Source organism: Panthera leo, chromosome D1 (assembly GCF_018350215.1).
Source record: "Panthera leo isolate Ple1 chromosome D1, P.leo_Ple1_pat1.1, whole genome shotgun sequence".
In the NCBI taxonomy this organism is placed as follows: domain Eukaryota; kingdom Metazoa; phylum Chordata; class Mammalia; order Carnivora; family Felidae; genus Panthera; species Panthera leo.
The window spans coordinates 96,548,207-96,564,084 of record NC_056688.1 but is presented as its reverse complement, the minus strand read 5'-3'; the positions used below and the strand labels follow the sequence as shown (position 1 = coordinate 96,564,084).

Here is a 15,878-nt window from a genome sequence, read left to right as displayed (position 1 = left end):
TGAACACAGGCCCCTCTGCACCCAGACCCAGCGCCCTTCCAGGGGAGGGAAATAGTTAATAAGACAGGAAAGTGCCCCCCCCGCCCCCCCCCCCCCCCCCCCCCCCGCACGGACTAGTGCTTGGTGTGCGTGTTAATTTCACGGAGGGACTACAAATGGGGAAGAGGGGTTGGAAACAGAGGAAAAGGCACCAGCGGGAAGGCCCAGAGCTGCACCCACAAATTTGGAGGCAAGTGTCCAAAGGACTCACCCATATCGGGAGGCTAGAGACCCTTCAGACTCCACGCGAAAACCTGTTGGGTGTTTTTGTTTCTTTTCTTTTCTTTCTTTCTTTTAATTTGTCACTAAAGTTTTGCCTGCCCCCCTCCCCTAGGCCAAATCGTGGACCCACCAATTCTCTGCCTAGCCTCAGGAGTCCTGGGGGTCCCATCACCTCTCCGGGCCTAGAATCCCTAGAATCCGAAAGGCCCTCGGGTGCCTCCAGGTTTCATCCCTAGCGAACCAGTTAGTAGCATCTCCTTAAGAGAGAGGAAGGGAGGAGCAGGGAGTGGAAGGAGAGTAGGGGTGGAGGGAGAAGGAGAGAAGGAAGGAGAGAGTCTTGGGGGGTGGAATTCACTCTCCCCCCCCCCTTCAAAACCTTAAGAGAGTTTGGGAGATCTGGTCAACTTTCCCAAACATCTGAATCTTTTTACAGCCCTCGGTTCTTTCCCTGGGCCAGCTGTGGGGAGGGAGAAGGAAGAGAGAGGAGGAGGAGGGGGGAGAGAGAGAGGGAGAGAGAGGGAGACAGAGAGAGAGAGAGAGAGAGAGAGAGAGAGAGAGAGAAGCGCAGGGGAGGAGGGAGAGCGAGCAGGCCGGCGCGGAGCGCAAGGCCACCGCCTCCTCGCCTCTCCAAACTCCCGGCCAAGGCGCGCGGTGGCGTCCTCGCGCTCTCGCTCGCGCCCCCGCCCGTCGCCCGCGCAGGCCAGGCATGAATGCTGAGACTTGTGTGTCTTACTGCGAGTCGCCGGCTGCTGCCATGGACGCCTACTACAGCCCGGTGTCGCAGAGCCGGGAGGGCTCCTCGCCTTTTAGGGCATACCCCGGCGGCGAGAAGTTCGGCACAACTTTCCTATCGGCCGCCGCCAAAGGACAGGGATTCGGAGACGCCAAGAGCCGGGCCCGCTACGGCGCGGGGCAGCAGGACCTGGCGGCACCCCTGGAGAGCGGCGCCGGGGCGCGGGGCTCCTTTAACAAGTTCCAGCCCCAGCCTCAGCCGCCGGCCCCGCAGCAGCCGCAGCCGCAGCCGCAGCCGCAGCCGCAGCCGCAGCCGCCCGCGCAGCAACCGCATCTCTACTTACAGCGCGGCGCCTGCAAGACGCCCCCGGACGGCAGCCTCAAAATCCAGGAAGGCAGCGGCGGCCACAACGCGGCCTTGCAGGTCCCCTGCTACGGTGAGTGCACGTGCGGGGCGCTCAGGGCTGGGGACCCCGGGACCGAGGCTTCGGAGCCCTTGAAGCCCACTTGGCTTTCGCGAGGCCGGACTCGGCGGGCTGGGGAGGCGCGGGGCCGAGCAGCGGGGCGGCTCTGGGTCGGCAAATAGGAACCGACTGCTCCGAGGGGACCATGGGATCCGTCCTGCCACCTTCGTATCCTCCAGCCGAGGGCTCGGAGCGTTTGGGCTGTTAAAGACGACCTGGAGTTTGTTTCTCCCCGTCTTCGCCGAACCACTCTCTTTGCGCTGCTCTCGGGGCCGCCTCTGAAGCGGACGCTTCGCCGGGGCTCCGGGCGCGCCGAGGCCAACAGTCCCGGCGCAGCGCTCGCGCGCGGGGCTCCGGGGCTGCGGAGGCCTCGCTCCCCGCAGGCCTGGAGGGAGGCTCCTCGGGCGGCGCTGCAGGTGGGAGCGTCGCAGGTGCCGAGCCCTCTGGGAGCCCGGGGCGCAGTCGGCGAAGCTCGCCCGGGATGCCCTGGCACAGGGGGCCACACGGGTGCTGGGCTCCCGACGCCCGGAGTCATCGAAGACCCCAGTTCGCCACCCCACAAACCCACACGCCCCGCAAGCGCGGCTCGCCGCGGAGAGACAGGCCGGCTCACGCTCCAAGCGTTTCTCCTGTGGCCAACCTGGGGGGGCGACTGGCCTGGGAACAACGGTTTAGGACCGACCCTCAAGAAGTCAGGGAACTGCAGAGCCCGAGGCGGGGAGGTGCTGGGGGAAGAGGGAAGGTTCTGGGTCCTGATTTGGGCCCCCAGGGAACCCGAGGCCTAAATGACCTCCAAGCCCCCTTGAGCTCACAGGCAGGACGTCGCAGGCCTGGGCCCCCAGAGGGTGGAAGATCGGGCTGCCTGAGACCAGAGCAGCTCAGGAGCCTATAGGCCTTCTCTCCCACTGAATCCGGATTGATGAGCCCCAAGCCAGCAGAGAAAACAACCCAGAAGGGAGGGACAATTTTTCCCTGGGCTAGGAACCCTGGGTACACACTCTCCCTGAGACCTTGGCCTTCAGGCAGGGCCCTGGAGCTCAGCTGGTCCTGACAGAGCAATGACTTTGGTTGCACGGGCCCAGGCTGGATGGAGGGACCAAGGTTGGATGGAGAAACATAGGACATGGTGGAGGCCTCGGTGACTAGAACAGCCTCAGGAAAACAGCCCATGGCACACACTTTCCTACGTTCAAACTAGCTTTCCCAGAGGCTCTGAACCAGTTCCTTAGGTGGCTATTGACACAAACATTTTTACACAATCATACACTTGAGTCTGCGCGCACACACAGCCTCTTCCTCGTGAGCCAACATGGTCACACACAAATACACTCACTCGTGTGGCCTCACACATAGTCACACACTCCCAAACCCAAAGGACAGGACTGAGAGCAGATTTAGAAAGTTCCGGTGGCCTTTCCCCACTTCCTCCACCTTTCCTCTCCACCTTCCTGTTGGAATGAGATCAGGCACTCAGATCACAGACACTCACAGCTCCACACAGGTGCTCCTTCCACACTCAGGCAGGCAGGGGCTGTCAGCCCTTGTCAGCAGGCACCCGCCTGCCAGCGCCTCGGCTCAGGCTCCCTCCTCCTGGCCTTGCCCAGGCCCCTCCTGGTCTCTGTCGCAGAGGACTATTAGGCGAGAGCAAATCACGGCCTGGGGGACCCGTGGAGGTTCACTGTGCAAAGCCAGGGGCCTGATGTGTTTTCTCTCCCACTGCACTGGATTTGCATGTTTTCAAAAATTCACCAGTGAGGCTTCTGAGGAGGAAGAAGCGTTACATAAGAAGAGGTCCCAAGCTGCCTCCAGCCTCTTCTTTGGAAGATGCCTTCAGGTCCAGGGGGGGAGGGGGGGGAGGGCTGGTCCCCTCTGGACACCCTCTTAGAGCCCTGCTGGGCCCCCACACACCAGCCTGGCCCTTCCTCTACTTGCCTTAGCCAGTAGAGCAAGTAATTCCTCTGAAGCCCTTTTCCTCATCTGCATCACAGGGAGAGAATGTTGATAACTTACATCACTGGGCGGTAAGTGCCCCCCAACCCCGCAAGGGAGCAAGGGAGAGAGCAAGAGTGTAGTGTACCCTCCTCCAGGTTTCCATCCTCAGCCTCTGTGCTGTTGGGAACCTGTGAACACCCAAGTCTTTGCCCCTGCTCTGGGCAAAGCCATAGGCTGCAGGTTGGCACGAAAGGCAGCCCAGCATCAGCTACAGGACCCCCATGCCCCTGCTGCCTGAGATGGAGGGCAGAGCCACAAACAACACACAGCTCTGTGTATTCTTCCCTGGCCAGGAGGTTTCTGGCCCCTATAAAAAGGAGATTAGGCACATTAAGTCCGAGATGGGAAACCTAGACACCCAGAGGTGAGGCTCTGCCCTTTACAGAGGCTGCTAGGAGGAGGGCCTCTGGAGATGGCTCTGTGGGAAACTGAGGCACACCTTGGGGACAGTTCTCTCCCACGCTTGGAGGGTGTGGACTCAAAAGGGGGTAAATGAGGTTCAAAGAAAAAAGCCTGGGGATATTCCCAGGAGCTCGGGAAAGGCGGAAGTGGTCAAGGCCTCCCGCACTAGGCTCTACCGCGGTTGCTGTCGGGCTGACCGCGGGTAGCTTGGACTTGGAAACCTCCCTCCCCGCTTTGTTGGTCCGCGGCTGGAAGCCGGATTCTCGATCTGCATAACTGCAACTAGCCGGAGGCGATGCTCGGGAGGCCTCCTCCGGGACCTCAGCCCCGGGAACCACTCCTCGCGTCCGAGCGCCCCTGGGCGAGTGAGGTGCGGGCCTTGGGGGCTGCGCTAGGGCCATGCGGAGAGAGCGCGCGGCGGCCGCGGGGAAGCCGCCTCCAGTCTCCGCCCGCCCGGTCTTCTCGGAGTTGCAGAAAGTGGAGGTGAGAATCCTCTCAAGCTGCAGGCCTGAGATGAACAAGATGACTCCGCAGTCCCCCCGGGTGCAGGGCACAATTTCGATTTTACGAACGCGCTTGCTGCAATTACGACCTCTCCGGGTGCGCACTTCGGCCTTCGAAGTCCATGCTGGTCCCTGGCCCGTCCTTCGGCCCGTGGGCCCCAGCAGACACGCCAAGTTGGAGACCCTACGTTTCCCAGCGGCACAAAGAACTTCCTCGTCGCGAGAGTGAGGTCCCCGGCGCCTCGCCCCCAAACCCCGGGCCGCCTCCCCAAGCCGCGGCCGGCGCGCCAGGCCTCGGCCACGCGCCCCGGGACGCTTCGGGGGAGCAGCCCTGCTCCCTCCTTCTCTTTCGCTTTCGATTCGGTGCACGAAGGTTTTCGTTGCTAGCCGCTACCTTGCCATCCATTCGGCCCTGGCCCCGGCCCCCCGAGAGAGGCGCACGGAGCTCAGAGGTCGGGAGACGCGGGCCAGGCCCGAGATCCCTGGGGCGCGGCCGAACCGCTGCTCCGGATTGTCGAATTAGACGCAGCGTTTGACTACTAAGGGTATTTCTTTCCCCGCGCCGACACAGTCCACACAGCACCAAATGTGTAAACTCCGCCCGGATCGTATTCGAAGTTAGTCAAAGGACCGGCGTGCGGTTTTGTATAAGAGAAGCCCAAAATCAGACAGCGAGAAATGGAAGAAGCAGTTAAGAGCCCTGGGTGATTGTAGGGTGATCGAGAAAAAACAGCAGCCTGGGAGCTGTGTCGTTGCCGACCCCCGCGCCCTCGTCAATTTTGGAGGAGGAGGTTGAGAAGGAAAATGCTTTTAATGTTTTACATTGTTAATTTCTATAGCCACCAGCGTGCCTCGACAGTCGGCCTAAACACACATGAATTTAAAGAGAAAAACAGAAGACCTAGATTAAAGGGTCAGTAGTTTAAATCAATTGATGTGCAGTTTTCTTTGTGATAATTTATGTGCAGTGCAGAGGGAAGTTCGAAGAATTGTTCTGTCTGTCTACGCTGGTGTAACTACCATCTGAATCAAGATACAGACATGCATATGGACACGAAAATTTGGGGGGGAAACTTTTGTGTGTGAGTTGTTTTAAGAAAATTTCAGAAGAGACTTCGGAGAGCTGGGCAGCTCCCCTCCCCATCCCCCCCGTTCACGACGGTTGTGTTTCTTGAGTAGGGTGACCTTGTACACCCGGGCATTTGCACCACCCGGACTGGAAAACTTACCGGCTGCACCAGAAACCTTAATGCAGCAGCGGGGCTATCCCAGGGTCGCCTAAGCCCCGGCCCCCGGCGGGCTCCGAAACAGAGCCGAGGTAGGGAAACAAGTTACAATACCATTGATAAAATTTCGCCCAAGTCTCTAAGGACTTTCGTTTTGGAGAGCAGCTGGGCACACTTTTCCTGGGACCTACCTTTAGCTCGGCCTCGGCCGCTTTTTTCCTGCGGCTCCGTGCGTGGCTTCGTTTTGATGGCAAATGGAAATATGAAATGGAAATTGGAAATAGGGAGACCTTTGCAGTTATGGGGGTGAGGGCGCCGCTCCTCTGGGTTCGGGCTTCTCCGCTGGCCCTTGGACCAGGGTGCTTGAAGCAGCATGCGGGAAACCTGGCCAAGCGCCCGAGGGAGGGTCCGGGGGCTTGGGTGGCAGAATGGGGAAGCCGTGCTTGGTGGTGAGTGTTTTGCTGCACAGAAACGGGAGAAGGGAAGACGGGCTGTGACCGAGTGCTTGGCTAGAGAGAGCTCCCTGTACCCGAAGCCCGCTGCCACGACCCTTCCCTCCCCCACCCCCTTCTAGACCCAGGCACTGTTTTGGGTGGGGCAGTGAGAGCTCGGTTCTGCGTCTGGGACGCGCCTGCCAGGCGCCATCTGGCCACGTGCTCCTGAAGCTACGGGGTTCCCCAGGCTTCGCTAAAGTGACAAAGCGGGTCACCAGATTAGGAGGACAGCTATGTGCTTACTGCTCCGTGAATTCATAGTTTAAGACACCGGGTTCCCCTTGCTCGGGGGCTCCGGGCACCACGCGCCTTCCGCCAGGCTGGATTAGACAGAAGGGACCCTCTTCCAAACAGTTCCCTTTTGCGGAAGAAAGAGGCACCTCTCTCCAGCCAGCAATCCCTCCCAGACCCCGGCTTGTGCTTCTCCAGGATCAGAGCTATTTGTGGCCACTAGGCACCTCCCCTCCCGAGGTGCAGCCCCCCCTCCTTCTTCTGTGGTCTACAAATGTGCAAATGGGCCACACCCCCACCTCCTTGCAAAAGATTCTCCTTAGGGTACAGGGGTCAAGGTAACCTGGGTCAGCAGGTCCTCCGTTACCTGAGAGCCGGTTTCCCTATAAAGGCTGACTCAAGGGTTTCATAGGAGCTTCCAGTGTGTCCAGAGAGGTGTTCTGGGGGCCCCAGACACCAGACCTGCCCACCCACCTCCCATGCCCAGCACATTATGTCACCTTAGCAGAGACTCTCTTCTCTACCCCCATCCCACCCGGAAGCCACCACCAGCACCAAGGAGGAGAGGGAGGGGTGGAGGCTCAACTCAAGAGTTGAGGCTTGATTGAGGGGAGGTCTGGAGGAGCAAAAGGCTGGGGATCTGGGTGGCAATTCAGGGTAGCGGATAGTTTCAGGTTTTGGCTCCAGAGGCAGATAAGAGGGTCACCGCGGAGCTCCATTGCACCCAGAGTGCCTTTTTGGAGAGGAGGGTTTCTGGGAAATACTAGGGTGTGTGTGTGTGTGTGTGTGTGTGTGTGTGTGTGTGTGTGTGTCTGAGACAGAGAGTGTGCGCGAGAGAGGCACCACCACCTGCCAAGTACCTGTCTTTCCCTGCCACTGCCGGGTGCCTCTGCTTGAGAACGCAGGCTCAGCTCAAAGATGCTGGGTGCGGGCGTAGCTGCATGTTCCAGAAAGAGGGAGAGTCGGTGAGCAGTTCATTGTACTCTTAAAGCAGATTGCCTTACAGCGGATTCTCCTTCCAAACTCGGGGCTGCAGAGCATGGGCGTCAGCCCCAGGGCCCTTTCAGATGGACTGCTGGCGACCGGGGTCAGGGCAAAACAGCTGGTTCTCTGCACCCCCCAAGGGCCCTGGTGAAGATTGAGGGTTTGTGGAGGTTTGGGTGGGGACACTAAGGCCCAGAAGGGTACACATGCTGGGCAGGGTGATGGGGTATACCGGGGCGGGTCTCCACTGCTGTGTGTTCTACAACCCGCAGGACTTTGGGAAAACCCTTACCCATCCCCTCCTGGGTCTGAATTTTTGAAATGCAGGAATTTGGAAAATTTCCAAAAGCCCTCTAGAGGTTTCTGTGATGGTCCCAGTCTGGACCCGCCTTCGCCCCGTTTCCCTGCCCTCCCCTCCCTTACTTATGTTTTTGTGCAGGAGAAATTGGATACAGTGGACAGAAAAGACTTCACTGGAAGCACAAACGGGTCTTGAGGGTTCCCTGAAGTGAGCTAAGAGGTAGGGGACAAAGTGAGCAGCAGTTCCCAGGATAAGTGGGCTGGTGGTCCTGGAGGGCCCGGTCAGATGCAGGTTCTAGACTCCAGGTTGTGTTTAAATACGGAGAAGAACTAACTGCAGAGGGTCTTTGTATCCACAAGTGGCCAGGCTGAAACTGAGGCTCAGGGGTTCCTAGCCCCTCCAGTCTGCTCATGTCCTCTGTCTCCACTTACCTTCCTTCTCTCCACATTTACTGAGCACCAACTAGGTGCCAGCCTTTCTCCTAGGAGAGAACAGAGCGCTTGCCTGCTGTCTTACAGCTTAGATCCTTCCAGATGTAGATCTGTGGGCATGATAAATGTTTACCGGCTGGGAGGATGAACAGAGAACTGAGGTCTCATTACGAGTGTTTCTCAACCGAGGATAAGCCACCTGTGAGCATATCCCAGTATATTTGCCTGTGTGAGTGGAGGCCTGGGGGGTTTATGAGCACGTGCACAGTGTGAACTCGGGCTGGCGTGTTCCCCTGTATCGATTGGGTCTGAGTCCTGCTGTCCAAATGCGTTTCAGGAAGTGGCCTTGTGGACTAATTTGTGTGCACTCCTGTGTGAGGGACGTGCATAGACTTCCTCCCACACTTGCACCTGTTGTACGTAGGGGAGCTGCATGCATGGTAGGGGGAGCCCGTGTGCCAGTCAGGGACACCCCTTAGGGCCTCTTGTGTCAGGCATAGCCTCTGTCGCCAGGGTCACTTGCTGGGAGACAGTTTCTAAGCGCCTGTGCCTCAGCCACTGTTCTCAGCTTCCCAGGAAGGCTGACTCACTGGGTGGCAGGAGAGTCCCCATGTGGCCAGGAGACACAGAGCCCTAGAGTCTTCCTGGGGCCCTGGCAGGGTCCACCATGAAGAGACCTCCTCCAGCCCTTGAGTATACTCTGTGTTCCGGGTGGCTCACCGTGGAGGAGAAACCATCATGGGTGACATCTTTATGCACGTTCCCATCCCATTTAGCAGATGAGCAAACAGAGACCCGGGGAGAAAGGAAGCCCTGTAACCAGGTTGGTGGGAAGGCAGAATACACCGCTGGGTTTTCTCCCTTCCCCTGCGGCTGTGCTACTAGGGGCCGGGGAGGCAGGGGCTGTGCTGCTAGGGGCCGGGGAAGCAGGGGTTGAGGGAATGCTTCACCCACTCTCTTCCTCTGCTGTGACTCCTCCAGAAGTCACACACACTCTCTGTGTGCAGCAAATAGGGCAGATGCTACAGCCCCACTCTCCTGAGAAATGAGGTGGCCTCCACCCTGAGAGCCTGGGGAGTCAAGGCAACAGGAGAGCACTGGTGGAGGTCCCTTTGGGACTGCAGGGACTCATCTCATACCGCCCGTGTCCTGGCTGAAACTCCTGATCTCTGCAAGCTTCGCAAAGCCAAGCTTTCTTCCCGAAGCGGGGGAAACCGTGTGGATTAGAGGGTTAGCTGAGGCCACCTGGCCAACTTCCTCCTCTCTCGGATAGTCACCTGCCTGGCCCGGGGCATTGGTCATGTCCAGGAGCTTTGGTACTCCCCTGCCGGGCACAGTGGGTCGTGGTGCTGGGGTGGGTATCCCACTCGGTGTTGGAAGAGACACCCAATGTCTGCTGGCCCAAATGTCCTCTTTCACAGACGAGGGGACGGAGATGCTGATTCCAATTACTGGTTGCTCACCAAACTTTGCCTGTCACTGTGCCGGGCCTTGGCGGGATTCTGAGAAGTGCTGGACACAGCCCCACCTTCAGGTCTGGAGTGGGAGAAAGATCTATAACTTGGCAATTCTCATTCACCGGGGCTGGGGCTGGGGTGGGGGTGCCCCGACTCAGGCTATGGTGTGTGCATGGCAGGAAGGGCTGTCCACGGGGTTTGCAGCTCATTAGAAGTCCCCAACCCCACTCCCAGGTGGGCCTAACCTCGCCTGGTAAGGGGAGGGCTCAGAGAAGCACGGCGAAGAAGGAAGTTGCCACAGACTCCCTGAATCTTCTCTGGAAGCTGAAAAGCCCGAGGCTCCTTCTTCCCTCCCTTCTTCTCTCCCTCCAGCTCTTCTCCAGAGAACCGAGAGACCTGGGTTCTAGCCTTGGCTTTGCCATGGAAATGTGCCTTTGGAACAGTACCCTTATCTCCAGGGTGCTACTCAACCTTCTCACTTGTAAATTGGGGCTCTTTGGGCCTATTCTGCCTGTGAGGGAGGAGAGTGTGGGGGCTGTGAGGGTGCAGAGCGATAGAGTGGCTGCAGGTACATCCCGTATGGCCAAGTTCTCTGCCTAGGACGAAGAGCCCCGCCCCCTCATGTTACCCAAGAGCCCCACCCCCTCGTGTTATCCACCCTTGAGGGCACTAGGGTGTTGCCGATGGTGGTGGGGAGGTGGAGGGGGGGCCTCTGATCAGGTTTCAAAGCGGGGATGGAGACTTTGGGGTTCCTCCAGATGTGCAACCCCCCCTCCCCCACCCCAGTATCCAGGGATCTCCCTGGCCAACCATCCGTCTGCATGGCTTTGCATCTGCCCCAGCTCAGTGCTGGGACGACTCCACGCCCCCACTGCCAAGAAGGAGCAGAGAAGACAAGCATGCACACAGGTCCCCTGCACAGGTCCCCCATTCTGGGCCTTGGTCTCCTGTCTGTAACCCCCCTGCATGGCACCAGGTGATTTCTGCAGCCCTGGGGTTCTGTGCTATTCCAGACCCAGGATCGAGGTGCTGGGAGAGAGGTGGATGGATTCTCCGGGATCCTCAGGAGGCCTCCGGGCCCCGCCACGCTGCCAGATCCATTGTACTGAGAGAGGCCCCTCTGGCAGCAGAAAGCTAGTCCAACCCACCGAAGGGGAAGGTCCGGCATGCCTGGCCTCGCTCTCTGCCTTAGTTTTCCCATCTGCAGGACAGGGACAGTAATGAGGTGAGTCTGATGGAGGGTGAGGCAACAGGGGGTTTGAGTTGGCAGGGCAGAGCCTCTGTGCTGCTGACACCAGGGGACAGCCCGCTTTTCCTGAGCACTCCTGCCCATGCAGCGGGCAATGTGCCGAATGTGACTTGAGGCCACACTAATGCTGTGAGATTGGAAGACTGGGCTTTACAAACATGGCTTCCAAAGAGCTCTTCCCTTCTCCACATCTGGGGATCCAGTGGGTGGGGAGGTCCAGGGTGGCCTTGGTGTCTGGGAGGTCAGAGTTCTAGACCTGACTCTGTGACCTTGGGCATGGCTCCTTCACCTATTCGAGCATCCTGCTGAGCTGCGGGGAGAAGGGGGGGGTGCCGCGTGCATGACACAGGTGCCTCAAAATGGTATGAGGGATTTCTCCTTGAGTTTCCAGAGGCCCGGGGAACATGCCCCAGAACGTCCGGTCAGGACAGGGTGGAGCTGAGGACCATGTGTGGGACCAGCGATGGGGAAATACTTTCATCATTTGTCCACATTGTTGCACGCTGTTTTCCCGAGAGCCTGAATCAGGGCTTGGTGTATGTCGTAGGTGCTCCATAAATGTTGACAGACAAGTGAATGAATGAATGAGTGAATGAATGAATGAATGAATCATTGAATGAAACAGGATGTGAACATGCTAGGATCTCTAAAAATCTTTCTATTCTCTTTTCTTTCCTCCTTCCTTTGAATCCAGGCCTGGGATGAGAACCCCACGTCTAGTTCTCTTGCACCCTGGTGGAAAATAGTTTATTCCCCACAGAGATCCCTGTGGAGTATGGGGTGTGGGAGCAGAGAGGTCTTGGGTAGCCCTATTTTGTAGGAGCCTCGTGCCCTCTCGGACTCCATAGTTGGAAGAACGCCCTTTTGCCCCCACTGCTCCCCTCCGGCTCTCATCTCAGGGCCACAAGCCGGGGTCCAGCTGCTACATCCGGGCTGGCTCTAGCGAAATGGGTAACCTCCCTCCCTACCCTGCTCTTCTCCCCAGGTCTCCCCATTTCCTGCAGTGAGTGCTAGGTGCTTCCTGTCTGCAGCCCCACCCCTGCCCGCTCCACTCTGGACCCCTTGTTCCTTCCTGCTGCCTGCCTGGCAGGGCCACCTGAGAGCTACTAATGTTCCTGCCTGGGTACCGCATCTACTCTGCCTTAGCCTCTTGGGGTTCTGACACCACACACACACACACACACACACACACACACACACACACACGGGATGCAGCCCTCTGTTCTGGCAAGGATGCCATCCTGAGATCCCAGCCCAGACAGGATGAAGCATTTAGACCTGAGCCTGGGATGTAGTTAGCACTGGGGCAGCAGCATGTGCCGGGCCCTGTGGGGGACGATGTGGACAGAGAGGCAGAGGGGACTCTGACGGAAAGGCTCCCTCCTCCCTCTTGAGAGAGGGAATACTGCGTAACCACCGCTGTGAGGAGTGCCCTGCCAGAGGCTTCTCGGCCCCACAGATCCTGCAGGTTTGTGCCCTGTGGCAGGGAGGTGTAGGGCATTTGGCAGTGAGCGAGTTGATCCGCAACCTCAGGGAGCTGGATGTGCGGAAGTGAGAGTCCCCAGGGAAAGTGCAAATGGACTGGGGCTTTGTGGGTATGGACTTTCGAGGTTGGACTTTGGAGGCTGAAGAGGAGCTCACGCTGAAGGAGCCAGAAACGGCCCCCTTGACTCAGGAAACAGCGTTGCCCAAAGGTTTGGGTCAGGAAGATACCGGCAGTGTTCGGAAAAGAGCAAGCGTGCGGCGTGCAGGGGGCACACTGGATACAGGCGAGATGGGGCCTGAGGAAGGGCAGAGGCAAAGCCAAAAACGATGTGCAAGCTCCGCTGAAGGGTCTGGACCCTGAGCAACGCGGTGAGAGGCCATGATCCCAAGCTGAGTGTTCTTAGTGCCTACTCAGGTGGCCTTTTTAAAAATTCAAACTCTCTGGGGCGCCTGGGTGGCTCAGTCGGTTGAGCGTCCGACTTCGGCTCAGGTCGTGATCTCACAGTCCATGAGTTCGAGCCCCACGTCGGGCTCTGTGCTGACAGCTCAGAGCCTGGAGCCTGTTTCGGATTCTGTGTCTCCCCCTCTCTCTGAACCTCCCCCATTCATGCTCTCTCTCTGTGTCTCAAAAATCAATAAAGGTTAAAAAAAATTTTTTTTAATAAAAATTCAAACTCTCTGTTTTAAATAGGGGTGATTTTTTATTGTGGTAAAATAGAACATAAAATTTACCGTTTCAACTAAGTGAGCCATTCAGTGACAATTAGTACCTTCTTCATGGCGTGTCACCATCACCACCATTTATTTCCAGAACTCTTCATCCCAAACTGCTCCATTAAACACTAAATGACTCCCCTTCTCCACCGCATTGCTGGAAACCTCCATTTTACTTTCTGTCTCTGTACATTTTCTTACTCTGGGTACCTCGTGGAAGTGAGGCCATACAGTATCTGTTCTTCTGTGTCTGGCCAGTTGAACACCTTCTTTGGAGAATCGTGTATTCACGTCTGTTGCCCATCTTTTGGATTGGGTCACTTGTTTGTATGTTGTTGATTTGCAGGAGCTCTTTATATATTCTGGCTAATAATCCCTCATCCGATAGATGATTTGTAGATATTTTTTTCTCATTCTGTGGGTTGTCTCTCGCTCTCTGGATAGTGTCCTTTTGACGCACAGAAGATTTTAATTTGGATGAAACCCAGTTTATCAATTTTTTTCTTTTGTTGCCTGTGCTTCCGATGTCACATCCAAAGAAGTCATTGCTAACTCACGTGTCATGAAGAATTTCCCCCTGTGTTTTCTTCTAAGAGCTTTATCGCTTTTGCTCTTAAGTTGAGGTGCATTTGGAGGAAGGATCCAGCTCTATTCCCTCGCACTTAGATATCCAGTTTTCCCAGTGCCATTTGTTGAAAAGACCGCCCTTTCTCTGTTGAATGGTCTTGTCGCCTTTGTTGAAAATCAATTGGCCATATATTTAAGAGTTAATTTCTTGATTCTCTATTCTGTTTTATTGGTTTGTCTGTCTGTCCCCGGTGTGGCTTTCTGAGGTGAAGTTCAGAATCCCAGAATACAGGGAACTTCAAAAGTCATCCTTCCATCCCTTTTCCTCCAAGCTGATGACTAACCAGCCAAAGAGATCCAGCTCAGGGACACATTTGTTTTCCAGGAACCAGAGCTGGTAAGAAGGGGCAGGGGGGCAGAGCCATTGGCAAGGGTGCCAGAACTGTGCCCTTGGTCTCTGGCTAGGCCCCTGGCTATTTAGGAGCTCCAAGTATGTGATCTGACCCTCCTGTGGGGACACGGCCTTTGAGAAAATTCCCATGTGTGCTTAGGGTCCACACACCATTGGGGCCACTCCTGAGAGGCCCAAATCTGGGACCTCTTCATTCAGGAAGATGATCCCAGAGCCCCCTCCCCGTGGACCAGGTGGGAGCTCCAGGAGGGAAGCCCCCATCCACCCTAAACCAGCTTCACGCTGTTGGCCCTGTGTCTTGAATATTTTCTGCTTGATTCCCATGAGAGGGACTTGCCGCCCCCTGTCTTCCTACCCCAGCCACCCTAAGTACTGTCTGGTGAACACCATACCCCGGGGTTGAGGCTCCAGGGCTAGAAGTGATTCTGCGCCCCCTACAGGTGACCAGAGAGGAGGGAGATGCAAAGCAATGGCGGTCACTGCTGGTGGAGGGGCTCCCTGGTGAGCCCAGTGCCTCTGACCTTGAAGTCCCCCAGCCCCAGTGATTAAACAGAGACCTGCTTGAGCCTGGTCTCCTCACCGGGTGCCTGAAGACGAGGGACAGGCACACTCTCTAGTATTCTGGGATCTTGTGCAAACTGTGTTCAGCCCACAACTGGGTTCACAGGCAGCCTGAAGCTTAAATGCCTTTGGTTTGGGGAGGCTGGTATATCAAGACCTGGAAACAGATGTCACCCTGTACAGCTGAGCAACCTGGGACAAATTGATCGGCCTCTTTGCCCCAATGTTCCTTCTCTGTAAAGTGAGGATAAGAATACTATCAACCTTTTGGGAATTCTGAGAGAATTAAATAAGAGAGGGCAGGTGCCTAAGCGGCCCTGCTTGAATGAAGCCAAAGGGCCTTGTTCTTCTCCATTCCTCTGCTCTTAAAGCTAATATTTGTCGCTTGGTGACCTCATGCCTGTGTATCTGTGAGACACCATCAAGCATGTGGGAGAGCTCAGTACATTGTGGAGTGGGGTGCACCTGGGGGGGTTCAGGATACAGCACACCGTCTTCCCCTCACCCCTGCGATGATGACCACTCTCCCTGACTGTCCGGGCCTCATTTCCCTCCTCACAACCAGGCCAGCCCAGCCCGGGGTCCCCCGTGTGTTGGGTGCAGCTCCATGGGTGAGGAGGGAGGAGCCAACCAACCCCACCCCCCTGCAAACTCATGATAACTGACCACACGTGGACCGGCCTCCTCGTTTGCTTAGCATCAGCATCTGGACCAGGGTTGAGGAGAAAAGTTTCCTGGGGCGCCTGGGTGGTTTAGTCGGTTAAGCATCTGACTCTTGGTTTTGGCTCAGGTCATGATCTCAGGGTTCGTGGGTTCAAGCCCCACATCGGGCTCCACACTGATAGCACAGAGATTCTCCGCTTGGGATTCTCTCTCTCTCTCCTCCTCCCCTCTGCTCCCTCCCCGCCATTCCTGCTTGCACTCGTGCATGTTGCCTCTCTCTCTCTCTCTCTCTCTCTCTCTCAAAAATAAATAAGTAAACTTTAGGGGGGAAAGTGTCCTGAGCCAAGGCAGGTGAATGGTCAGTGAGGGCCGGGCTTCCTTCCTGAAGGCGTTTTCCTGACCCTTGCTTTACCTAATGAGCCTTACAGGACTCAGCCTCTTGGAGAAGATCCGAAGTCAGCTTTCTGCTACACAAAGTACATTCTCACTGTTTTATGGGATGCCTCCTCCTGAGAAGTAGTAGCAGGTGGAAAAGAGATGAGCTTCTCACACATCCTCTGCAGGTGAAGGTTTTCTAGGTAGAAGGCACACACTATACATTTTAAAGCAGAGACTGATTTGAATTTTTTTTTTTTACTCCGGATGAGCAAACGTCAACAAAAACACCATTTTCACCCAACACGTAAATACTGGAATGTTGAGGATTATTTATACTTACATACCCATGGGGTGGGCAAAACACTTGGAAC

The 15,878-nt window shown here is 56.7% G+C and overlaps 1 protein-coding gene across 1 annotated transcript in view; it reads left to right on the top strand.

Annotated features, from left to right (window-relative positions):
* Positions 1–967: 967 nt before the first annotated feature.
* ALX4 (ALX homeobox 4) overlaps positions 968–15,878 on the top strand; it is a 41,556-nt gene continuing 26,645 nt past the window's right edge. The window contains exon 1 of the mRNA XM_042905885.1: positions 968–1,430. Within this exon, the coding sequence (XP_042761819.1) occupies positions 968–1,430 (463 nt within the window). The remainder of the gene's footprint in view (positions 1,431–15,878) is intronic.